This window comes from Mustela lutreola, chromosome 4, assembly GCF_030435805.1.
Source record: "Mustela lutreola isolate mMusLut2 chromosome 4, mMusLut2.pri, whole genome shotgun sequence".
Lineage (NCBI taxonomy): Eukaryota > Metazoa > Chordata > Mammalia > Carnivora > Mustelidae > Mustela > Mustela lutreola.
In genome coordinates this window covers 61,962,181-61,989,206 of record NC_081293.1, presented here as the reverse complement: position 1 = coordinate 61,989,206, position 27,026 = coordinate 61,962,181, and the positions used below count along the sequence as shown (strand labels likewise).

Genomic DNA, 27,026 nt, shown 5'->3' with positions numbered 1-27,026 from the left:
CATGGCATGGTTTACGCTATAAAACAAATGAAACTGTCATTTCATGGGCGGAGGACGGTCCTCGTTTTTGGCTTCTTGACACTATTGTCACACCAACTTTCTATCTGTGAGTCTATTTGTTTCTCCCCAGGAGATCGATGACTATATTGTACAAGCCAAGGAGCGGGGCTATGAGACGGTGGTCAACTTCGGGCGCCAAGGGTTGGCTTTCGCAGCCACTGCTGCTGTCACTGCAGCCGTGAAGGTAACTGTTCAGTTACATGTTTTATTCAGTGTCACATTAAAGCCAATGGACAAAGTCGGGTGGCTCTTTATTCCAGATCATTATAAAATTTTGGCAGAATTTTGCTTTCTGCTTATTTTTTTAAGGCAGGAAAGAACAAGTGGATAATTTAAAAAACACTTTAATGCATGTTTTTGGTAACTACTCAGTATTTTGGAAGTCTTAATTGATCACAAAATGAGAGCTAGTTAATATAGAAAGGCATACCTAAAGATGTCATTTTGTCATAATTTTCCTACTTTATAATCTTAAAGTAAGGTTGAGTAAATCACCTCTAGTAAAGATGACAATTCTTTCTTTCCCTGTCTCTGGTGTCCCCCTCTTTCTGTCTGTCTCTCCTCCCCCTCGATGGCAATATCTTGATAGGATTTCTGGCTTACTCCTGCACCCCTACTTCAATCAATTTGAGGTAACTGATTACTCAAAATAAGGCATGAAAAATTCTGTTCTTAAAACTTGAGATTTTACTCAGCTAGTTACTAATGTCATGTGTCATGTTTTGCAAGTGAAGTTATCAAATGTGTGCCTTCTGTGAAAACTCGCATTATGGCGTTTGGATTTCTTTGCATGTAGGTTTTTATGTGATTTATTTTAAATACCATAGCATAATTGATTTTGGTGTGTAGTATGTGGAAAGAAAATGGGCTTCAGATCCAGAAAATGCTGAGTGTGACTTTCTAAATAACTGTTGGTGATTTACTTACCTCTGTGTTCACTGGTTGCTTCATGTATAAAATGGGGGTAACCTACCTATCTGTGAGAGCATATACAAAAGCATAGTGCTTGCCAAAATATAGTAGGACTCCACTGAACATTAATAACAACGTCTCTCCCTCTCTTTCCAGTGAAAATTTGGGTTTGTTGCTATTAAGTTAAATTGAGATTAAGTAATATTCCAGCTTTTGTGTTAGGCTTTTTCAACTCGGTTATCTTGAACCAAAATACCAATGCTGTGGGAATAAATATTCTAATTAAGTGGTGATTCTATATAATAACCAATGGTGAAGGGATGTCGAATATTCAGTGGGGTTTCCAGAATGATCCTTAATTTTTCAGAGTGATCTTTAGCTCAAGTACAATTAATATGATCAACAGATTTAAAAATCAAAATTATATTCAAATTACATACCCAGAAGTATTGCATTAAGAATGATCAAGTGATCACAGATGCGGTTATCAAAGAAATAATACAGTGATACTTCCCAAAACTGAAGGACATGAACCTCTAGATTGAAAAGGCCCACAGAATACGTAGCACAATGTATGAAAAAAAAAGACCAACTAGGAGCAAGGTCACTGGAATATTCCAAAACAAGAAGGAAAGAAGGAAAAAAATGTTAAGGATTCCAAAGATAAAAAGTATGTCACATTCAGATGATCAAGAATCAGAATGGCAATTAAATTTCTAAATAGTTACAATGAAAGCTTGAAGACTGAAGAGTAATACCATCCATGATACCATAATGATTTTTACCCTTAGATTCTATAACAGTCAGGCTCTCAGTCATGTGTGAGCCTAGAAAATAAATAATCTTCTTTTTTTGTTTCTGAAGCATGCAAAGTCACATAATTGACTTCGTGTGTGTTCTTTGTCAGGGTACTGTGCTCTGCCAAAATTAGGGACTAATCCATGGAAAAGGAAACCCACAGGATCTAGGAGACAGGGCGTCCAACACAGAAGGAAGGTGACAGGACTCCTTCCCAGGATGAACATGCAGAATGTGCGAGTCCAGAGAACAGCAGGCCAAGATGGGATGTGATGGGTTCAGGGTGCCAGGACAGGGGTCGTAGGAAAAAGTACGGGAAGAGAGTATCTAATAGGTTTAATCCCCTGCAGGAATGATACTTAAACCGGTCAGCACATGCTCCAACCAGTCAACCAGAAGACACACTAAGACACCATGAAAAATGTGCTAGAGGCAATGTTAAGACCAAGGACATAGGACAACTGATCAAATGAATACTTAAAAATGGGATATTGTTAGCTCTGGAAAAGAAAGTTATATAGGAAAGCAAATATAATAATGGAGTATGACTCTGCCCAGCAGCAAACAGCATGCACGTCATAATCATGAGAATATAGACTGTAGCTTGAACAGCTGTGATTTTGCTCTATCAGAAAGGTGGGGGAAGGAGAGGAGATGGAAGAGAAAGAAAACCCTCACCTGCCAGATAGGAAAGTAGAGGGTTTTAAATGGTGCCAGCAAGAAGATGGACAGGAAAACAAGAAAGCCTATTGCTTTTGTTATAAAATTTAATTTTATTTGACTTCACAAATGAAGTGCCATTGACCCTTGAACAATCAAGGCTATCAACTTGTTGGATCCAATTATATACCAGTTTTCTTCAGTAAATACAGTATAGAACTGTGTATATGTATTTTCTCTTCCTTAATAAGATTTTCTCAGTAACATTTTCTTTTCTCTAGCTTACTTTATTGTAAAAGGACAGTATATAATACATATAACCTGCAAAGTACATGTTAATCAACTGTTGTCAGTGTGACTTAGAGTCACCAGTAGGCTATTAGTTAAATCTCAAGGGAGTCAAAACTTAGACACAGATTTTTTTACTGCCCGGTGAGTTGATGCGCATACCCACCACATTGTTCAAGGGTCAACTGGTACAAGTCTTAAACCACCCCCCCCCCAAGAAGATGCTTTCTGAATTTTACATATTTAAAAGCATCATTAATATGATTCCATGGCATTGCAACTTGAAACACTGCTTAGAAAATATGGACTTTTTAGAACATTGTTCTGGGAAACAGAAAAGCATAGAAATCCCATTTTTCCTCCTCTCTTTAACATCTAAGAATCCATTTCTAGTCCCGGAACTCTGTAAGACAGCTTTCTACATACTGTGACCACTTCATGGGATATTTATTTTACTTAACTTATGGTTATAACTTCCAAAGCCTCTATGTGGGGAATCAGAAATCCCTACTCTATTATCTTCTCCTCATTGTCTCCTCGTTTATTTGTTATTTTATCCTTTGCTGTCATCGGTGTTTGGCATCCTGTGTATTTATTCAACATGGGTTTGTTCAGTGCCTGCTATACAGCAGGTGCCGGGCGTGCAGCCGTGGGCAAGACAGACACAGTCCCTCCTCTCACAGGCTGCTGTCTCGCTGAGGGTCTGTTTTTACTGACTGACAATTTTATCTCATCTGCAGTGGCTAAGAGCTTTCCACCACCCCCCCCCCCCGCCCTCCCATTATTAAAATAGGCATTAGCTCACAGAAATGCGTTCCTTTAGAAAGGCTATACAAGCATTTCTTCTTTGTGATTCATTGTTTGTTTTTATCTATATATTTAGCATCATAAAACCACCTCCCCACTTCAAAGGCAGGAAATAGAGAACATAAGAATCATCTGAGTTACCACTGCAAATCAGACACATGTCCCATAATTTGAATTCATTTTGGAACTTTCCCTTCTTGTTTGTGATGTGGTGGTCCTTTTGTTATCAAGATCACTGTGCGTGAGGTAGCTGTCTCCATCCCAGTATGAATGTTGGCTTCAGCCATCCTGGCTTTTATTCATTATAAATAGTCATTAAATATGCTGAATGTAGCATTATGTTAAAACTGTTTGCCTCAAGTTGGACTGTGCCTATTTTCATGTAAGTGAAATTAGTTTCATCTCTGGAGAGGTCAAAGAAATGCACAATGATGGAAGAAATCACTGAACCAGACATTTCAGACTAAAGAGTAAATTGAAACTGAAATAGGAAGTAGGTCAAATTTAAGGAGAAACTTCAAGAAAGCCAATAGTAAGCCTTGAGAATTAATTTAAGATTTTTACAACCTATAGTTTGTTAAAAATATCTTTCAGGCTAAAAATGATTGGACTCTTGGTGTGACCTTTAAAGACGGGTAATAGCCCTACCTAGGATTCCCAGGTTGAACCACCTGAGCATGTTAAAGATGAAAATAGGAATCTAATCAGAACATTTATGACACTGTAAAGCAATTTTCTGAAAATGTTACTCAGTTCTATGACCTCATTACCAGGCATCTGTTCCCAAGGTCAGTGTACAAGTTTATTTTGGCTGAGTAAAGCACACACATATGAAGGGACCTTCAAGGACTTTGCTGAGGACGTTCAACATTCCATAGCTTTCACATGAGAAATGCAGGTGGCTTTTTACAGATGAGCAACACAGATAAAGGACAGAGGAAGAAAAATACTGTTAGTCATATTAACCATCTCTGAATTTTCTCTGGCAGCCTTTTCTTGGTGAACTCTTTAGCAGATATTGTTTTTAAAAAATCAATTATCACAGAAATTAGAGTCTTACAGGTAAAATTGCTAAAATCTAATAAACTATAAATGATGCTGATTAGGTCATACTCCTGACATCTTGCTGTCTGCTTTAAAGGCTTTCTGTTTGTAAGAGGATTTGAGGATATTCAGCTGCTTTGTATCATCCATTTAAAAAAAAAAAAATAGCATTTGTCCTGACAACAGAAAGGTCACGCTATTTTCCCTACAATCTAGGGAAGCAGAATGTTATAATGAATATTTAATTTACTAATAGTCTAGTTATCTGCATTGTCTAGCCCGATTCTACCCTAATTTAATTAGTCATGAGATTCTGGGCAGACCGCCTGCACTGATCTAAGTATTAATTTTCTCACCTATAAATCAAAGAGGTAAAACCTGACTTCTAAAACCTCTTAGACCTCTGAAACAGTGGTTGGTCCTCAGTGGGAGGGAATTTTGCCCTCAGAAGAACATTTGGCAATGTCTGGAGACATTTTGAGTTGTCACAGCTGACAGTGAGGGGTGCTGCTATTTGTATCTAGAGGGTAGAAGTCAGGAATGCTGTATAAATATCCTGTGGTCCTCAACAAACAATTTTCCAGCCCAAAACAGCAATAATGCTGAGACTGAGAAAGCTTGATCTAAAAGTATGAGTCAGGGGCACCTGAGTGGCTCAGTGGGTTAAAGCCTTTGCCTTCAGCTCAGGTTATGATCCCAGGGTACTGAGATCGAGCCCCATACTCTGCTCAGCAGAGAGCCTGCTTCCTCCTTTCTCTCTGTCTGCCTCTCTGCCTACTTGTAATCTCTGTCTGTCAAATAAATAAATAAGATCTTTAAAAAAAGTTTGAGTCAGAAAAATCTTAAAATGATACCTGGGTGGCTCAGTGGGTTAAGCCTCTGCCTTCAGCTCAGGCCATGATCTCAGGGTCCTGGGATCGAGCCCCGCATTGGCTCTCTGCTCAGCAGGGAGCCTGCCTCTCTGCCTACTTGTGATCTCTCTCCCTGTCAAATAAATAAATAAAATCTTTTTTTTTTAAAAAAAGGCATTAAAATATATTATTCACCTAATAAAAATGCAGTCAGTTCCATTCTAGACTTAATCAGATTAATTGTCAAATGTCCTTAGGGGAAAAGGAGGTGTCCCTAAAAACTTGGAACTAACCTTATCTACATTTTAATGTAATATGTCAGAGAGCAACAAGAAATAGACCTTAATAGCTATTCATTATTGAACAATATAGTAAGAATTATTCTGTAGGAGAGTGTAACATTACAAAGACTACTGATTATGTTTTTAAATTCCTTTTTTTTTTTTTTAAAGATTATTTATTTTTATTTAAGAGAGAGAGAGCATGTAAGGCGGATGGAAGTGGGGAATTTTCAAGTAGACTCCCCACTGAGCACAGAGCCCGACTTGGGGGCTCCAAATCCCAGAACCCTGAGATCATGACCTGAGCAAAAATCAGCAGTTGGAGGCTTAACAGACTGAGCCACCTAGACACCCCTGTTTTTAAATTCTTAATTTAAAATATGAAGAGACTAGGTTGGAAGTTTTTTGTTTTTAAAAGATTTTATGTATTTGAGAGAGAGAGAGAGAGACAAAAGATAGCAAGAGAGCACAAGCAGGGAGGAGAAGGAGAAGCAGACTGCGACTGCCCCTGAGCAGGGAGCTCCACCTGGGGCTCAGTCCCAGGACTCTGAGATCATGACCCGAACAGAAGACAGACGCTTAACCTTCAGAGCCACCCAGGAGCTCCAGTTGAAAGTTTTGTCCTAAGGTGCTGATAAGCATGGTAAATTCCCCTTATTTAACACAAAATATAATAATTTTAACATAGTGTTTCACCAGGATATGAAGTATTTAAACAAAGGCAGAATTCTTCAGGATTAACAGTTACAATTAGTCCTACATACAAGGCCCCTTTTCTCAGCTGAAGAATCCTTCCTAGAGCATGAATGTTCTGAAGCCAAGGTCCGACCCAGTCAGCTCCTACAAGTGTTTCCATTTTATTTCATTTTACTTTTTTTTAAAGATTTTATTTATTTATTTGACAGAGAGAGACACAGCAGGAGAGGGAACACAAGCAGGGGGAGTAGGAGAGGGAGAAGCAGGCTTCCTGCTGAGAGCGAGCCCCATGCAGGCCCAATCCCAGGACCCTGAGATCATGACCTGAGCTGAAGGCAGCAACTTAATGACTGAGCCACCCAGATGTCCCTAGTGTCCCCATTTTAAATGGAACTTTTTTTAAAATTTTTATTTATCTATTTGACATACAGAGATCACAAGTAGGCAGAGAGGCAGGCAGAGAGGGAGGAGGAAACAGGCCCCCTGCTGAGCAGAGAGCTGGATGTGGGGCTCCATCCCAAGACCCTGAGGTCATGACCTGAGCCGAAGGCAGAGGCTTTAACCCACTGAGCCACCCAGGTGCCCCTTAAATGGAACATTTTAAATGGATGTTCTGGGCCTATCCAAATTCAAACCCTGAGAACTTTGAGTCACCTGAAGGCTTTTAGGACATTCCTGCTAGTGAGGATCAGTCTTAATGTAAAATATTCTGCAAAATAGTTCTTAATCACTTTGATTCTTGTGTTCTCATCATAATCTTTCTGTTGCTTTCTCTTCTATTTTTAGGATCAATTTTAGCATAAGCAGCGTACATATAATTCCATGGAGAATGGGATCTAAAATCTGGAATATCGACTTACCTTGTAGATGGGAACTCCCTTCCTCCTTATTCACTAATGACCAAAAGTGCCGTTTCCACATGCCTTTTCTTCTTCAAACTAGAACCTTTCTGCATTGTTTTATACTTTTGGCTTAATGTTATTTAAACCAAATAGGAAGAAAATAAATAAAATAGTATCAATTTAAACAAAACCTCCATACATTTTAGCATTGTTACTGACAAATAACTATAATGCCCCACTTGTGCCCTCAAAATAGAGAAACAGTGTTTCTTTTGATCATTGGAGTAAGGGATTGGTTAGAAGGGAAATGAGCAGGAAATAGATCAGAAATTCTTACAGTTAACATTACAGTTAAAACATCACTGTAAAAATAGAAAATGTTCATTTGGAGAGTTGTCGTGTAGCCAGGCATTGGAGGAAATGAAAAGAAATCAGGATCCCATCCAGTTTATAATAAACAGTATTTAAATCTTAAAAAACAAACAAAAACTTCACTATACTATCTATAATTCTAATTTTGTAATATTGAAAAAATTACTGAGAAAAAGAATAAAATCACCCATCCCGTCTGCCTCAATATCATACTGTTTTCATTTTTGCATATTTTCCCTGTCTGCTTAAGCCATACTACATATTTGCAGCCGTATTGTGGATGTGATTTAGAATTCTGAGGTCAAGGGGAAGGTTTCCACTTAACATTTTATTTTAAACATAATTTCTTGGTTAATGGGCTTTTTGTGCTGAAGATATAAAAATTGGAGGGAATAGGTCTGCCTTTAAGCCTGATTATTTTATAATTACACTTCTTTAAAGTGGTCACATTGGTCACTTTAAAGTGGTTACAGACTTGGGATTTATGTAATGTTTTTGAAGTTCACAATACTGCATTAATTCTCTCTTCCCACATTCATTCTATTCTGGGCCCATAAGAAAATACACAGTGGAAAACCCGATTTTCTGAGGCGGTACTGGCTGTTGAAAATGTTGGGAATCCTCAAAGAGTGTACACAGCCCCCTTTTGCTTTTCCTTACAGTACTTGGCCTTCCTTGAAGCCTTGAGCATATTGGTAATACTTGGGGCTATAGGGTTGGTTACTCAAGAGCTCTTTTAAAATCTAGATACCTCAGGGTTGGTCACTGTTCACTTTTAATCAGCCTGAAGTAAACCCCTGGTGGATGGTGTGGTCTTCCCATGTGAACCCAGGACCATACCTGCAGTTCACTGCCCAACCTCTGCTTCTGCAGTCCAATGTCTGCGGAGAACTCTTGAGCAGTCGAGAGCAATGAAAAAGAAGCAGCAGCAGAAGAACATTTAGTTTACTTATAATATGCTCACTATCAGTGACATACCAGTCAGTCCACCAGGAGAATGGAAGAAGCCTAAAATTAGTCACTCTCCTTTGGTTTCTGAAATTCCTCCTCTGGAGACAGGATTTGCACAGCAGAACACTAGAACTGACAAGAATGTGTGAGTTCATTTGTGAGGTATGCTCTAAATAATTCGTGGATCATACTCCTTAAAGAAACCAAAGTTTGTAGATGAATCAGTGCTGGCCTACCTGATTCAGTGGCCATTTGACTTATTTGCATTCTAAGATGTTCCTTCGTAAGTGGGAGGGTTTGGCAGTCACAGCCCACCTTGGAAATGGCTCTTGAGTCAGGTAGCAGGCCCTACAGATGTGTATGCCAGTTGTCATCATTTGGCAGTAGGTGAAAAGTCAAGAATTGCTGGGAGTAGGGCACAGAAATACCAAGGTGGGAAAAAAGAAATGTTGACCGTTTTGAGAAAACAAGGTCTGTTTCAGACATGCACTGGTCACTTCCTTCTCATGCATCTCTTATGTCTTCTGTCCTCTATATCTTTAAAATGATATCTGATAAAGAGGAAGAAAGTATAATGGATTAAACCATTACAAGAATGTTTAAAGACATGTGGAACCCAATTATTTTTATTGAGACTATAGACCCTTTAATTTAACAATTTATTTTCACAATCTAAAAATGTACAAATACAGAGCCTAAATGGATATAGAAATGTCATTTGGTTTTGACATAATATGATATCACTACCTCAGAGTAGCTGAATCAAGATCTTTTTTCAGCATAAAATACTGTAAGGTCCAAATGTTCATAGTGCCTCAGGCTTTGAAATCTAGAAATTGAGAGAGGCACCATTAGGGATGAGTGTTTCTGCAGTATAGTCCTAAGTAGAGGCAATCATAAATTCACACATGTGAGAAGAAATAATAAGAGTAAAAAAACCTTTAGAGGAATATTTTTAAAACTGCTATAAATAAGAAATGAGTCATCTGTATGCTATGCAAATTTTTTAAGTGGGTAAATTTAGAAATTATTTTTTTCCCTTTATATTTTGGAAAGAAATGCAGTTAGGTCTGTGAAGTTCAGAAATGTCCCTTGGGCAGTGATAAAAATTATTGAATTTTCTGCAGTGATGGAGATGTTCTCTCTGTTTGTGCTGTCCAGTACAGCAGCCACTAGCCACATGTGGCTATTGAGCATTTGGAATATGTACTTGAGGAACTAAATTTTTAATTTTAGTTAATTTAAATTTAAATACCCACATGTGCCCAGTGTCTATCATATTGTTAAGGCTTTCAAATGACTTAAACTGAGGGGCACCTGGGTGGCTCAGTCAGTTAAGCATCTGACTTCCATCAGGTCATGATCTCCAGGTCCTAGGATTGGCCGCATCCGGGCCCACGCTCACTAGGACTGCTTCTCCCTTTTCCTCTACCCTTCCCCCGTTTATTCTCTCTCTCTCAAATAAATAAATAAAATCTTTTAAATGAAGAAATAAGTAAAACGACTTAAAGTCAAATTGCATAGTAGTAGATATGCCTTGCCAGATAGTAAATTCATTAACTAGATATCATTTTTGTATCCAATATTCTTTGGCTTTTAATTTTTTTTTTTAAACCTTATACTAAGTAGAGTCATTACCACTCCTGACTTAGCTTATCTTTAAAAGAATATGTCTTTGGGTTGCCTGGGTGGGTCAGTCCATTAACCTACCAGTTCTTGGTTTGGCTCAGGTTACGATCTCGATCTCGGGCTTGTAACCAGCTCTGCCCTCAGCAGGAAGTCTGCTTGAGATTCTTTCCCCCTCTCTCTCTTTTTGTCCCCCCCCCCATGCACTTTCTCTCTCAAATAAAATAAATAAATAAAATCTAAAAAGAAAAAGTTAAACAGTATGTCTTTTACTTTAAAAACTTGTAAATCATAAGTCCCCAAGGGCCAGTTTTAGGAGAGAGCAAAATAATGGTTGCTGTCTACTCAGAAGGGTAAGCTCATCATACTTTTTTTTTTTTTTTTTAACATTTAAAACATTATGAAGCTAAAATGTTTGGGAATGCAATGTCCAGAACTTACTTTGAAATGCATTTTAAAAATGGGTTGATGGATGGATAGATGGTAGATGCGTGGTGAAGAAAATACAGCAAACTAGAAACAATCTAGGGCTGTTCACTGTGCTGTTCTTTCACCTTTTCTAAAAGTTTCATAATAAAATCAGCCTCATGATAAAATGTTGGGAGAAACTTAAATGTTAGCCTATGAAATATTTTAAAGTGTGTGTGTTGTTGTTTTTTTTTCTCGGATCTATCACTTCTCTGTTAAATAGAGCCAAGGAGCAATAACAGAACGTTTACGAAGTTTTAGTATGCATGATCTAACAGCTATCCAAGGTGATGAGCCTGTGGGACAGAGACCATTCCAGCCTCTACAAGAAACAAGAAAGAAAAGTAAATCAGTCTCCGGTGAATCAGCAGGTGCGCTTTGTTTGTTTTGTTTTGTTTGTTTTGATGTATTCTTCCTTGCGCAATTGGAATTTTGAGTCCAGGTGGGTACGAAAATAATACATGGTAACTCTCTGAATTTGAGTAGACACGATTCACGCTGATGTCTGTGAATTTACCCTTAACTGGAGTTCTCTTTCTCTCAATTTTCTCTGAATGAAGTTGGGGCTTGCCTTTTGTTGACTCTAAAGATTATCCAACTAAGAAAGGAACAGTAGCCTCTTGGGCCTCCATGAGTTTTTAGATGCCCTCTGTGTGACGGCTCCTACCTCCCCACCACCGGCACCAGTTCAGACCTGTGATCAGCCGTCTTTCAATTCAAACTGTGTAGCGACATCTAAGGGGTTGTATAGTTAAACACTCTTTACTGTAAATGCCGTGAACAAATAAGGATATTGACTCACAAGATAAAAAGCTTGAAGTGGGTGACAGAGGGTGACTCAGTTTGTAAATAGGATTACTGCAGTGGGGAAGATACTGAAATGACATATTCTTGTTCAAGAACTGACTTGTAGGTATTTCTGATATAAATTAGGAGCATGGCAGAGTCAATATGTTCTAAAACTTCAACAAATTATTCTTATCCTAGAAATATACCCATAAATAAAAAGACATCGCTCCTTAGTCATTTTACCACAATGTAAGAAAGTTGTAGTTCAAGACTCAGCTGAAAGTTAAGATCTTAATGACATTTCTTATTTCTATATTGTTAAAGTCCATAAGGTACAAGGCTATCCAGTGTTTTTGTTTTTGTTTTTTTAAGTGGTTTTATTTTGAGAGAGGTTAAAAATCGTCCTTTATATTGAACTCAATTTGAGAAATACAATAACAGTTCCATCCTATAGAGAAAAATAGTGAATTTACTTCTGAATTCTCTCTAGAGTGGATGACTTCAGAAGGTAGGTGACTGCTAGTAATTAAGCATTGGCCATTGATTTATCTTTAAGAATGAGAACCATAGAACTTTGAACCGTTACCCTTAATAAATTAACAATGTAAAAGCAGTTTCCAATATAGGCATTTTCTTAATATACATTTAAAAATTACTGATTTTGATTCTAGGATCTACTGTATATATTTTGCTTCACTTGGACCAGTTACCTGAGCCCTTTGCCAGCAGTTTGTTAATAATTATACTTTAGAATTGGCTAAGAATGATATTCTAATATTTAAATGAAAACAAGGTAATAAATACGAAAATCCATAGCTCTTTTTATGATATTCATCTATTAAACTTAAAATGATGTGACAAAACTATTTTAAGGTAGTAAGATCCCTTTGTGGAGCATAGCAAATATCATGGAGGACAAGGGGTGTTAGAGAGGAGAAGGGAGTTGGGGTAAATTGGAAGGGGAGGTGAATCATGAGAGACTATGGACTCTGAAAAACAATCTGAGGGGTTTGAAGTGGCGGGGTGGGTGGGAGGTTGGGGTACCAGGTGGTGGGTATTATAGAGGGCACAGATGGCATGGAGCACTGGGTGTGGTGAAAAAATAATGAATACTGTTATGCTGAAAATAAATAAATCAATTTAATTTAAAAAAAAGTAAGGTCCTATTTAGTTCTTCTGTTAAATTTTAAGCCATGAAATTAAAATAACTTAAGATTAGAGAGATATGAATAAGTAGTAGCAGTACAAAAAAGGGACTTGTCCAGTTATTAAATTAAAATTTTAATATGCATTACTTTGCCCAACTTCCAAACTTCCTACAGAGTGGTATGTATTCTGAGCTCTTTCTTCCCTAAGGAAGAAATTTAACAAAAATGTTCTCTCTCGAAAATATTTTTAAAACGTAGTAAGGTTCCAGGACAGGAATAGTTGAAGAGAAGATAATTATAGATCGTCTGTGTAAACACAATCCAGATATACGTGGAAGTTTATTGAATGGGGATGATGGCCTTTCAGGTGGGTGGGGGAAAGGCAGATAAATAAGTGGTGTCAGAATAATTGCTAGACTTAGGAGATGGGGTAGGAAATGAAGTTACACCTCTACCTCAAGCCTTTCATCAAAATACCTAAAAGATTAAGACTTAAATGTAAGCCACTGAGCTATAATATAGTGGGACATTCCTGAGTATCTATTTATATACCCTTAGGATATGACAGACTTTTTTTTTTTTTTAATGTATTTATTTGACAGAGAGCTCTTGAAGGGAGGAGGGGGAGAGGGAGAAGCAGGCTTCCCACTGAGTGGGGAGCTTAAATCGGGGCTCCATCCCAGTACCCTGGGGTCACGACCTGAGCTGAAGGCAGATGCTTAACTGACTGAGTCACCCAGGCACCCTAATGTGCCAGACTTCTTAAGCATGGCATCAATACCAGAAGACATAAAAGGAAAAGCTTGAGAGTTCGTTCTCTATATTAAAAAAATGTATAACATAGAAGGGAAAAATATTCCATGCCATAAAAAAACAAACTAGAAGAAATATTCTCATCTGATACAGGCAAAGGGCTCAGATTTTAACCATGCAAAGAATTCTTACAAGCCAATTATTGTTAATTCTACCAAAGAATACAGCTGACCAATTACTACATGAAAAAGATACTCAGCCTCACAGTCAAAGAAACAGTAAATTAAAATGGTAATAATAGTAATTTTTGCTCACCAGATTGGCAAAAAGATTTTCTTAATTAGCAGTGTTCTGGGTTGGTAACTATTCTAGTTCTCTATTTCTGTGTAACGAACTACAAACAATGGCCTTTAAAAAAAGTCACAGTCATTTATTTTGCTCCTGAATCTGGGGACGACTGGGCTCAGGGAGGCAGTTCCTGCTCTTACTGCAGGCACAGGGAACAGCACCTAGCGCTAGAGTTATAATGGCAAAGGCTTCGTCACCCACACATCTGATGTGATAGCTGGGAAGAGTCACAGCGGATGGCTCAAACAGGTGGGGCCTCTCTCGCCTCTCCTTCTTTACATTTCTTTACATGCTCTCTGAGTTTTGGCACTTCCTACCTGGCAGCTAAAAGCTCCCAGAGCCCATCTTCCAAGAGAAGTGGCAGGAATCAGGCAGCAGCACTTCTGCTTAAGGGCAGTTCTATGAGTTAAGTACATACACACATCCTGGAGATCTAGGGAAGAGGAGGGGCACCTGGCTGGCTCAGGAGCGTGGGACTCGACTCTTGATCTTGGGATCGTGAGTTCAAGCCCCATGTTGGACGTGGAGATAACCTTAAAAAAATACCCAAAAAATCTAAGGGAAGAGGAGAAAAGTGTCAGAATTTATGGTCATGTTTTTAAATCACCACAGCAAGCATGTTGGGAAACAAACACTCTCAAACACTTTTTATGAGGCTTAAGTGGAATGATCCTTTTTGATGACAATCTGGCAATAACTATCAAAATTTATTCCCTTTAACTCAGCAAGAAACTTCTAGGACTTACGTCATAAAGAAACAATCAAACAAGTGTTCAAAGTTGTGTGTCTAAGAATGTCCATCTCATTGTTTATAGTAACAAAATACTGGAACAAACCAAATACCTAAAAAAAAGAATGGTTAAGCAGAAGTGTGGTTTATTAGCCATGAAAATTCATACATTCAGTCCATACTTGCTGACATGAAAACATCCAGATCGTGGGGAAATAAATAATAGCAATAAAACAAAGTGCTGTAGAGATACAATACATAGATGAAATGCATTAATAAATTGGAATTACTTTTCAAATGTGTATGCATAGGAAAGAGTTTGGAAGGGTATTGCTGAAATATCAACAGTGTTCAGTTCTGAGTATGGGACTTCAGTGATTTTTTTTTTTAAATCAACCTATTTTTAAAACGAGAAAGAACAGTACTCTTCCTTTTGAAAAATATTTAAGATACTCATTTTTTAAAAAGATTTTATCTATTTATTTGAGAGAGAGAGACAGCACCTGAGCAAGCAGAAAGGCAGAGAGAGAGAGAAGCAGATTCCTTGGTGAGCAGGGAGCCTGACATGAGGCTCGATCCCAGGACCCCAGGATCATGACCTGAGCTGAAAGCAGACATTTCACCAACTGAACCACCCAGGCGCCCTGATACTCTTTTTTTTTTTTTTAATGTCATGAATTATTTTTTTATTCATTTACTTCCAGAATTCCTCAAGAAAAAAATAGTAATTTTTTCAGGGTGTAATTGCATCTACATTACAAAGTCTGTGTACTGGTTCATGTGATCAGTACATTTACCTCAGATGCTCTGCTTGTTCCCACAAGCAAACTCAAATATCTGGAAATTTGAGTCCAATTTGAAAACTCATAGTGGCCAGCTCTGAGTGGTTTGAGGTTAAGTGGTCAAGAGAAGTCCTACTTTGATGGTGATTTAAGTTTGCATGTTGTCACTACAGCACAAATGCTTCTTTGTAAGAAAATGGACACCTTGAACATGGTGTTCACATTCCCTGAAAGAAGATCACATTGTAATAAGTGGGAATATTTTATCTGCAAAGATACTGCTGCATCCGTATCAGTTAAAAACAGCCCAATATTCAGTTTCAATAGCAGTAAATAAAGAAATAAAACACATATTTTTTGTTTTGCTTTAGGTGCTTTACATATTTATTTACTCCTTAAGATGACTACACAGTTTAAGTATTTCATCTTTATTTATTTATTTTTATTTTTTTAAAGATTTTATTCATTTTACAGAGCACCAGCAGGGGCAGAGGTAGAAGCAGACTCCCCACTGACCAAACAAACCCCACTCCCCCTATGTGGGGCTCTATCCCAGGACCCTGGGATCATGATCTGAGCAGAAGGCGGATAGACGCTTAACCAGCTGAGCCATCCAGATGCCCCTAATCTTTATTTTTTAAATAGTTTTTTAAAGATTCTAATCATTTACTTGAGAGAGTATGAGCAAGAGAGCACAAACAGGGGGAGTAGCAGAGGGAGAAGCAGGCTCCCTGCTGAGCCTGACATGGGGCTTGATTCCAGGACCCCAGGATCATGGCCTGAGCAAAAGGCAGACGTTCAACCAACTGAGCCACCCAGGTGCCCCATTTTTTTTAGTTAATTAAACTGAGGCAGAAGGAGATTAAAATACCTGTCAGGGGCTAATAACTACATAGTCAGTGACAGAAATGAGGTGTCCAAGGTTCTCTTTCTCACTTATAAAAGGGCTACACTTTGTGGTACACTTGGGCTGGAACTAGGAATTCAGTAATTTGAGTAGGTAACAACTTTAGCACTGCTTTAGTCAAAGATGGCAAACAGGTATCTTGCCTGCTCCCTGCTCTAGTGCCCACGGTGGCAGCCGTTGCTGAAGGACTTGGGGACTTTCTTTGGTACTTTCCCACTCTGGCTCACAGGCCCCCTCAACATAATGCTCCTGATAGCTCAATTGGGTCAGAGTTGACATTCATCAGCTCTCATCTGTTTCACCTCCTTACCGTACAAGAAAGCAAAGGCCTGGAGAGGCCTGGGTCTCACCGCTAAAATGTGGTCAAGTACGCCCGTCTTCTAACATAGGTCTTCTTCCGGGTCAAACTTTTTGTGATTTTTGCACTTAGGTTAATATGCAGAACCCGCTTAAAGCAGTGGATTGCTAAGTACTGGATTAATGTTGGCTTTTATTATTACCGTAAGGGGAAGAATCTTAAAATATACCAGCTCTCAGATGGAGCTGTGGAAATACCAGTTTAGTTTCCTAAAGTGGAGACAGAGCCCAGGGTCATACAGCCTTGGGTCCCTGGTCACTACTCTTGCGCATGAGGACCCTGTCCAGTGTAGATCAGTGATCATCAGAAACACTTTGAATGGCACCAGCAGCCTCACTTTGCCCCGGCTTGTCAGTCCCATCAAGCACTCCGCCGCCCCGCTGAATCCCTGCTGTGGGATGGCACCCAGTTCTGGACTTCCCTCATAGTCTCGCCTCTCCCCGCTGCTCCCAACACTTCTAAATGCTTGGACAACTTTGATTAACATTTCCAGCACTCACAGCAGAGTGTTCATTCATACTCATTTCCAGGTTTGTAAGTGGAATAGAAGATGCACATTTTAGTGAGGTATTTGACTTGACCCCTCTCTTTTTGATGCACGGTTTGGTTGAGTAAATTGCCAAGTTAAACTTGTCAATTCCATCTTCTAATAGAGCCCCAGTTTGGCTACTGTCTCTTTCTTTGCTCCTTGGACCCCGTCATTTCTGACCTGCCATACTGAGTAACCATACTGCAGTATGGTTACTGCCATACTGCAGTAACCTCCCTGCTTCCAGCTTTCATCTACTTCTGATTCATTCCCCAAAGTGTAAAAAGATTCTTTGATGGGGCGCCTGGGTGGCTCAGTGGATTAAAGCCTCTGCCTTCGGCTCTGGTCAGATCCCAGGGTCCTGGGATCGAGCCCCACATCGGACTCTCTGCTCAGCAGGGAGCCTGTTTCCTCCTCTCTCTGACTGCCTCTCTGCCTACTTGTAATCTCTGTCTGTCAAATAAATAAATAAAATCTTTAAAAAAAAAAAAAAAAAAGAATCTTTGAAAGACCCCAGATGTCATCATGTTATCCTTCTGCTTGAAATGCTTCAGTGGCCCTCCATATTTGCTCTCTGATGAGGTCCAAACTCAGTAGCTCCCCTGCCTTGTTCTCCCATTCCATCATGTGCTAGTTGTACAGAATCATGAGCCTTCAGAGGTTAGCCACCACCTCCTACAAGAAGTCCTCTCTCTCCCCGAATGCCCCCGAGGCTGAGTTGATTATCTCACTGTGGGCTCGCATAGTACCTCATCCTTATCTTGGATTTACAGCATCTGTTGCAATAATGCCCATTCAAGTCTGGTTCCCCTATTGGACTGTAAGTTTCTTTGGGTAAAAAATGACAGTTGTGTCTTTTCAGTCATTGTTTCCCAATAATTTAGCGCACTGCCCTAGAATTTTTTTTTAATATTTGTGGAACAGCGAATCAATCCATCAATTTCTCTGAAACCATAATTAGGGAGCTAACAAGATTTGTTACCTGAAATTAGGAAACAAAGAAAGGATAAGCTGTATGTATAATCTTCTTTTGAATGAAGGTCCAATTCCTAATCATATTCATAAAGTGAGGGGCAAAATAACAAGGGTCATGTTCGTTGATCTATAGTCTTATGCTTCATCTGTGACCTTAGAGAACTTTCTGGTCACAGTTGCTTCCTTTCTCTTTCCTTGATTCCTCATTCTGTATTTTACCTTAGTTTTACTGGGATCAGGAATATTGTGGAAGCAATAGCAATAGAGAAGAATCTAGAAATGGCAACCTAAAAACAATTTTCTGTCTTATTTTCTCCAATTATAAAAATAATACTAAAAAAATTTTACATCACCTAAAAGCCCACTCTCAGGAGCTCTAATGGTTTCATTGTTGTTTTTCCTGTTTCTGTATGTACATTTTTTCCCCAGGTAATACTGTATTATGAGCTTCCTGCCTGGACCACTGACTCAGTCCCTCCCAGGGCCACGCTAACCTTAACAGCAAACAGCTGCCCCCCACCCCACACCCCACCATGGCCCCCAGCAGGTGCTCTCCCTTATACCTAGAACACAATTCCCTGGACTGAGTCAGGAGAACAAAAGATCTTGGCCTAAATTATGACTGATTCTACTCCCGAATCCTTCCTAATTTTTAGCCCAGAAGTCTGGCGGCATAAAATTATACTTGTATAATGTACAATTAAAGGTGTGTATCTTATTATGAGACTAAGAAGCTTATTCACAACTCTTCATGGTTTATTTCATGAGTCTGAAGTTATTCGTGGCCTGGGAGAGCCGATTAATAAACGTTTACTATGTCTTCTCTTCACGTGCAAGGAGTCCATCCCTTGGCCCCTCCTGAACCTGGGAAAACTCCTTTTTTCCTTCACCTGAGGGTTTAGATATTCATGTGCCTTATCCTTAGTGAAGGAGAATTTGAAAGTTAATGGGGCCTTGTAACCTAACCTCCCCCTTGTCTTTCTGACTGATGTGTATCTTGCTACCACTCTGCTTGCTATAGATTTGGGCCCCTGTATTGCTCCATCCAGGCGGTGGCTCTCAAAAATGCAGGCCCTGAGTGGCATCAGCGTCACCTGGGGGCTTGTGGAAGACAGAGATCCTCAGCCCCACCCTCCTCCCAGCAGTCTTTGTATTAGCAAGTGCTCCAGATGACTCCGCATGTGTGCTAATCAGTCTATACTAATAAACTCTACTGAGCTTGAGAACCGAGGCTTCAGATCTCTGAATCCCAGCACGGGAATGCTGTCAGACTTCCTGACAATAACCAGCCTGACTACTTGGATGTTTGCGGATTGGCCAATGTTCAGTCTTCTGAGCGATGCAGAGCAGCCTGTTAGCATGCCCGCACAGCTTCATGCTGACCTTCCCGAGGCTGGCTGTTTGCTTTGACTAACATCTGTCATCACAGCCCATGGTGATTCCAGTTACTGTAGCCTGTCCAGCTGGGTTGTATCTCAGCAGCGGCAACAGTGTTGGTTTAACATCTCCATCACCAGCCCCCAGTGAACATCTCGCCCCAGGTTCCAGCCCCTTGGGGTATTATTTGTCTCCTTACATTTACCCTCCCATTCACAATCTCCACGAAAGTTTTGTCACTTGGTAGGCAGGAGGCCTTCATTTCTCATGAAAGTCAAAGGCACAAATGACAAACTCGGTAAAACACAAGATTGCTTAGATTGTCTAGAGCTCATAAAGAGATCTGTCTCAGCATATACCTGCTTATACCCTCTGAGTTTCGAACAAGGTGTTAACCTACTCAAAACTAAATTATTTTGAGTTGTTCTGAAAAGCGCATAGTAAAAATGGGAATGGTCGGGGGAAACTTGTATCAGCTTCATCTAGAATAGTGCGCAGGGCAGAGACTGAGGATACGGGGCAGGGAGCACTTTCCAGATGAGAAAGGGAGGGGAGTGAGGGGGCGACTACAAACCAGGCAAAGACGTGCACTCGGACGGATGGACGGACGGAGCGCGGTCCTCTCAAAACATGCTGGTTTTGACGCTCGTTTAGGTTATGGAATTCCACTGAAGGACGGAGATGAGAAAACCGATGAAGAAGCGGAGCGGCCGTATTCAGATGATGAGATGTTAACGCACAAAGGGCTTCGAAGATCGCAAAGCATGAAATCTGTGAAAACCGTAAAGGGCCGCAAAGAGGTTAGTCAGGTACAGAGCTGTCTTCCTAATGGTTCCTTTTAAAGGCTTTCCCTGTTGCGTTATCACTCAGGATACATACAGGATACACTCAGGATCCATAAAGGAAGGACAGAGGGGGAGATCGGCAGTTACACTGAAAATTCTCTCGTCAGATGGGATACATTAGGATCTCCGGAAATTTACAAAATGCTCAATCCCTGCTTCCCCTGTGAGTAGAAAATGGTATTCTCACAGAGCGAGTCCTGCGGTGGTCATGCCAGCCTTACACACAGGTGAAGAGAGCAGCTAACAAAAATAGCTACCTACTTCTGCTTTGAACCAACCGCGCATGGGGATGGGCTAGAAGTTTATCCATAATAATACATTGTCTTTGTGTCCAGAAAGTGGAGGAGGAATCCAGTCTGTGGCCTCTGATCATTGTGAACCATTGGCAGACCAGGCAAAGCAGAACTAACTACAGTTAATGTTTGTATTGGTTATCATTGGTGATAGCCTACAGCGTCTACGCAACGTAGTGTCCCCTCCATTTTTGAGGACATCAGCAGCGAGGTCTTCTGAGTATAGAGGCACACTTCTAGGATAACAGATTCTACCTATTAGAAAAGTTAAACAATTATTACTATGATCCTGATCTGTTCAGTTCTCCCAAAGTTCGAAAGTCATCATCTGATTTGTAATCACGACACATTTCTCTCTTCAGGTGCGATATGGATCCCTAAAATACAGAGTGAAGAAGAGACCACAGGTGTATTTTTAGTCATCTGCACTTAAAGAATCCCAAGACAAGTTACACTAATACATTGAATTTTTTGCTAACGTTATTCATTCAGGATTTACACATTAAAATAATACTTTAAATTGTGGTGGTGATAGGGTTTATTTTCATCAATTTAAATAGCTTTTATTTCTTTCACCATTACTTCCATGTCCTGACTACTAAAGGTAGTTATGCAAAGCTTATTTATGTGTATGTATATATATCTCAGAAGTAATAGAAAATTGTGTTATCTGTTTTCAAAGTCCTCAACAACACTGAGTGCCTGGGATGTTAAGATGAAACACAAGCCCACAGAATACTTGAAAAGAGTCCTTTTATGGTTTAAGATACATCAGCCTTTGTGCTATTGTATTTGTGTTTACCTCCGTTTATATTCTGTCTATTACATGAGGATAGCAATTAAATAGGCCTCTGATCCAGCAGTGATAGGACAAGGGCATAATGTAAGATACAACGTGTTTTGTGTATTCTTTAAATTTTTACTTTTTAATACTTTCTGGTTTTTCCACCATTGACTGAAAGTTTTCGAAACAAATATTTGAAAGCCAGGTTTCCACATAGCACTTTTATTCCTAAATAGTTTTGCACACTTGAAAATTGTTTACTTATTTGCAACTGTATGTTTAAGTTTTATTGACACTGTCTTTATTTTTATTTGTCACATCCCGACATGTCACATCTATGCCTTGAATTTTGTCATCTCTTTCCCTGTGGGTTTCATTTAAGTTCATTAGATTCTAATAATATGAAAATACAGCTCATTGTTAACTTGAACTATTTTTAACTATCTAATCCTCTGTAGGTAAGAAACTGTTTTAAACATCAGCCAGTTTTCCATACATCATAGTTGAACTCAGCATGTTCTTGTTAACACTGGTTACATTTTCAGCATTTAAAAATAGTTTTTGTTAAACAGGGTCCTGAAGGTATCCAGCAGTTGGTCCACTCACATGCCTAGCACTGATATGTGCTGCTGATTCATAAATCTGTATTGACTAGCATCACTTAAATCTCCCATCTCCTGGCTGAGTTCATTTCCTGAAGATAGGTGCCAATGCAAAATACAGATGTTAATCTTACGTACTAGAAGCTACTAGAATAGATATTAGAAAAATGTTTTTTAATCCATGAGATTTTGAATTACGGAACACAGAGGCTTTTTTAGGTGGAATTGATAAAGTATGCATTATGAAGTCTCTATTTCTGGTGGTGGTTTTAGTGATCAGTAGTCAGATTCATACAGTTAATTCAGGTAATTGATTTGACTGTTCTGTTTGTCAAAAAGAAAAAACCAATGAGTGAGATTTGTGAGATCTTTTACTTTTCTACCTTTTTAAGAAGTGAAACCAGCTGGCAATGTATATTCAGGGCCTCCTCAGAGTGTTGGCAGAGAACAGAATGTTTATTTAGGAGTACGTTAGTTTAATTAATACACTGCTCTTGATACAAGTCTTAAAACATTTTCTGGACTATCTCACATTCTTGATATATAACATCAAGAAAAAATTCGCTCAACTTCTTTTCTCCAAAAGTTTAATTCTATGAATATCTTCATCTGCTTTACCTTGACTAATTTGTAGCCTTTGGGTTTCTAGAAAAATTCTCTAATTTGTGTTCAAAATTGCTAGGAATTCGGATTATAAACTCTTGGAAGAGAGTTTTACATACATTGCCTAGTACCAGACTTAATACAAATGCTACACCGTGTTTGTCTTTCCTGCCCAAAGGCAGTGTCATGTCAAGTAGCCTGACACGGTCATGTAAGTGACTCTACATGAAAACATTACCTGTGTGGGCTGCTCTGCTCCATTTTATCTTTTCTAAGTCAGATCTGAGTATTAAACCTATTCCTTAATTAAACTAAATTCATAAGTACTGTTCCAAATTAGAGACATTATTTATCCCTCTACACTTCTACAAACAAGACACTACCGGTCGCAAAGGGGTAATGCATGTCCTTTTTCAGCACATCTCCTCGCACAGTGCCTCCTCTGATCTGTTCCTATTATAGCCTTAGACGCAGTGGATGTCACTTTGCTATTCCATCATTTCCTTTCTCCTTTTTTTTACATTTCTGAAATTTTGCTGCTTTTCTCTTGTGTGTGTTTTAGCATGCCCTTTCCTTGGAACTTATTATGAGAAGCTTATAAACCTTTGTCTCTTTTAAAGTGGAACAGGTCATTTTTGGTTCTCTGCTTGAGTCCACTGCTTTTAAAAGAGGTAAATTTCTCTCTCGACCATAGTGCCTTGTTTCCCCACCACCACCGTTTGGTGAAGGGGCATCAGATGCTGCACAAGCCTATATAAGGCGCTATTGTGGTAGCTGTTAAAATTTATGCAAAAATTGTACCCGGTGTTTTATCTTATTATATATTCATTCAACTTGTGCATTAATATTAACTATATCCCGAGTTTGTTTGGAAGTGACAGTTGATCTGTTCTTTCGTTTACCGTGTTTTTTTCTGGGATAAAAAACAAGCCAGAAGTACGTGTCATTGGTAAGTAATTAATTATGTAAACCCATTTAGGTCCCACACAAGATTCCCTCCACACAATTCACTATATGTATGTGGATTTGGCTAGAAAGTGGTAACTGCCAGCATTACTGATTATAAATACTTGACTACACAGATCAATGGAACAAAATTATTAAAGTGTTTTCAGGGAATTGAATCCATATGTCACCACCAAAGATTCCTACAGTGTTATAAAATATGTAAATATTCCAAATTTCTGTAAAACAGTGGTTAGATAAATATGTCTTCTTTCATTTCCTTTTTTGAAATAACATAGTTTGAGCTTCTGTAATACTTGAACTTTTATGTTGTTAAAAATAATCCAAAGCTATCTTCTATTAAATATCAGTAATTTGTTTGTTTAATTGGAGTGAACTGAATTTTCATTTTGATTTTCTTTTGTCACTAAAATTAAGAAGTTAATATGTCACTAAAATTAAGGAGTTAATATGTATTGACAAGCAATTCGCTGCATGTTCCTATAGGCTGATTCATTTCCAAAGCAATTAAGCAATTTTGAGATCATTGTTTCTATGATATGCAGTGTATATTTCTTAGTAAATATCATTTAAGAGTAAAACTTTCTGAAAGAAAAATACAACTTTTTCTTCTAAATGGTTAAGATTTAATCTTCTAGTAGTATCCTACAGATTTGTTGTATATTAACTTTTTAAAAATTGAACATGAATTAACATTTTCTCCTAATACCTCTTAAATCTGTGTACTTTCATAGTTAAAAGAAAGCAGTTTTATAATTTTTTAAACTCTTTGTAAAGGCTCTCTTCAGGCCTAGTATGGGGATAATTTTACAAATGTGTTTTTTGAAAACTTTAATATAAAATAAACTCATTTTATTAGTGACAACTTGTATGGTTTTGTGTGTGTCAGAGTACCTATGTTGGGTTCCATAAATTTTTGTTATTTATCAGGGACTATGTATCTAATATTATGTACATATTACATGTTACGTAATAGATAACCTGCACATGCTTAAGATTCTAAATCACAGAGCAAATCATTAAAAAAATCATATACATTCTGGAATGGTCATAGAATTACAAAAGAAACACTGAATTGTTAAATTTGGTTGTTGGAATGGGAAGATACAAAAAAAAAAAAAAATTAATACAGAAACCCTAGCCATCAATTTGTATTGGTTAGCTGTTTAAGACATAAAATATAACACAAAATTCAGATTTATGTATCCTGGAAATGTTCTGGGGTTCCATCTGTTTTAAAGTCAGACGTCTGTCTGCCTCACATTTAAGCTTTAGAGAGAAATCCTATGTTTAAAAAGATTCTTTTTTGTGTTACTTCATTATGCTATATAATGTGTTAAAGTATTTCCAAATGGAGTTATGTTTTCATCTTTATTAGGAGGTATATCCTTGTGATGATCCAAAGAAGTTAGAAACTTAAAAATTCAAAAAGAGGGTGCCTGGGTGGCTCAGTGGGTTAAGCCACTGCCTTCGGCTCAGGTCATGATCTCAGGTCCTGGGATCGAGTCACACATCAGGCTCTCTGCTCAGCAGGGGGCTTGCTTCCTCCTCTCTCTCTGCCTGCCTCTCTGCCTACTTGTGATCTCTGTCTGTCAAATAAATAAATAAAATATTTAAGAAAAAAAAATTTTCAAAAAAACACAATGGATATATGAACAGCAGCATTTTCCCCAGTATTTTATTCTCCCTTTAAGTGGTTCACTGTTCTGAAGAAAGAGATTCATGGAACAAAAATCATGTCTCAGAGACCAATCCATTGTTCGTGGAAAACATTCCCCCCCTTTTACCTCTCCCATCAATATTCTAGCCTTGAAACACTCGTTGGGGTCTGGGTTTGGTAGTATTCTTTAAATTGCTTTTTATAAGATAAAGCTTTGAATTGAAATTTTAAAGCACAAGATTGATCATTGGCTATATGTGCAGGATACTAAGACTGCTCTGCAGAAGCAGGAAAATCGCCAAGTTTAGCCTTAGCTTTTCTGGCAATCCCAGATTAAAGGCAAAAGAGGAGGAAAAAAGGAAAACATGGTATTTTGGCATTGTGTGCAAATCAGAGTAGCATCCATTTTTTTCATGTAGAAATACTCCTCGAGTACCTGCTGTGTGGAGCAGCACTACCGTGTTTTTGTACAACGCCTGGATCCAAGTTGGGTAGCATAACAATTGAAGAGAAATAATTCTCGCTTTTTAAAAACCAAATGTTTGAATTATTTGAGGATGATTTATGCTGGGTTTTCTTGTAGGTTATCAAATAATTTATTTGGTTTCCCTCAGAGCAGGTTTTTGTTTGCTTATTTGTTTGGTTTTTCATCCTTGGTTCCCTTCTTTTCCGTACTTCTTACATCCAATACAGTCCTAAGCCCTTTTGACTCTGTCTGAAATATACAGGCAGACTGTTGGGAAATGGCCAGTTTAGTTCCAGACCACCACAGTGAAACAAGTATCGCAATAAAGCAAGGCAAATGAATGTTAGACATAAATTTACCTTCTACTGTAGTCCATTAAATGTGCACCAGCATTATGCCTAAAAAAAAAAAATGCACAGACTTTTATTTAAAAATATTGCTTAAAAATGCTAGTCATTCATCACTGATCACAGGTCTCCAAAACAAATATCATTGGAAGGGTTCGAAATATTGTGAGAATACCAAAATGTAGCACAAAAACACAAAGTTGAGCAAATGCTGTTGGGAAAATGGTGCCCGTATATGTGCTCAATGCAGGCTTACCACAACCTTTAATTTGTCAAAGAAAAAAGTAGAATCTGCAAAGCCCAATAAAAGTGAAGCACAATAAAGTGAGGTTTGCCCAAATCCTGAATCTGACTATTCAACTCACCTCCCCTTCAGCTCTCACCTGGAATACTCAGCATAACCTTTATTTAGGGCAGAATTTCTTGAGACCTTACAACATTTTTTGTAACCTTACAAATTTCCCAAGTGACTCAACCTTGATCCCATGGAACTGTCACAGCGTCTTATCTTTTCAACCGGTATCTTTGGGAAATAGAAAAAGATTGTGAAGAAAGCAGGGAGGGGAAGAAAAGGGGCAGGTGGTCTTGCACATCAGCCTTAGGAGAAAAATATTTCTCTTCCCAGCATTCTTTAATGCTAAATTTTGGGGCGGGGGTGGGAGGGGTGAGTGAGAATAATCGATGGAGCAGGTTAGCGTAACTGGCTGAATTATAATGTGTTTTGACATGATGCTGTTTCAAAGTGCTGAGAAAGAATTGGGGATAATCAGAAACGGTAGAGATTTTCCCCCCTCAGAATGGTACACCCAATTTCAGTTACTCTAAATTTGAGTGTTACCAACAGATCATGGTAGTAGCAAGAATCAAGAGTATTATCTGGGGTGCCTGGGTGGCTCAGTTGGTTAAGTGACTGCCTTCAGCTCAGGTCATGATCCCAGAGTCCTGGGATCGAGTCCCACATCAGGCTCCCTGCTCCATGGAGAGTCTGCTTCTCCCTCTGACTTTCTCCCTTCTCATGCTCTCTCTCACTGTCTCTCTTTCAAATAAATAAATAAAATCCTTAAAAAAAAAAAAAGTATTATCTATATTAGAGTTCCCCAGAGAAATG

At 38.6% G+C, this 27,026-nt stretch overlaps 1 protein-coding gene across 2 annotated transcripts in view; it reads left to right on the top strand.

Moving 5' to 3' along the window:
- The window catches only part of REEP3 (receptor accessory protein 3), a 96,374-nt gene extending 72,064 nt beyond the window's left edge, over nt 1–24,310 (top strand). Inside the window, exons 5-8 of one of the 2 annotated variants that reach the window (XM_059170138.1) lie at nt 131–244; nt 10,880–11,027; nt 20,007–20,161; nt 20,853–24,310. In XM_059170138.1, coding sequence (XP_059026121.1) covers nt 131–244; nt 10,880–11,027; nt 20,007–20,161; nt 20,853–20,909 — 474 coding nt within the window. In that variant the 3' untranslated portion in view covers nt 20,910–24,310. The remainder of the gene's footprint in view (nt 1–130; nt 245–10,879; nt 11,028–20,006; nt 20,162–20,852) is intronic. The other variant, XM_059170139.1, reaches the window with a different exon arrangement.
- Nucleotides 24,311–27,026: the final 2,716 nt, after the last annotated feature.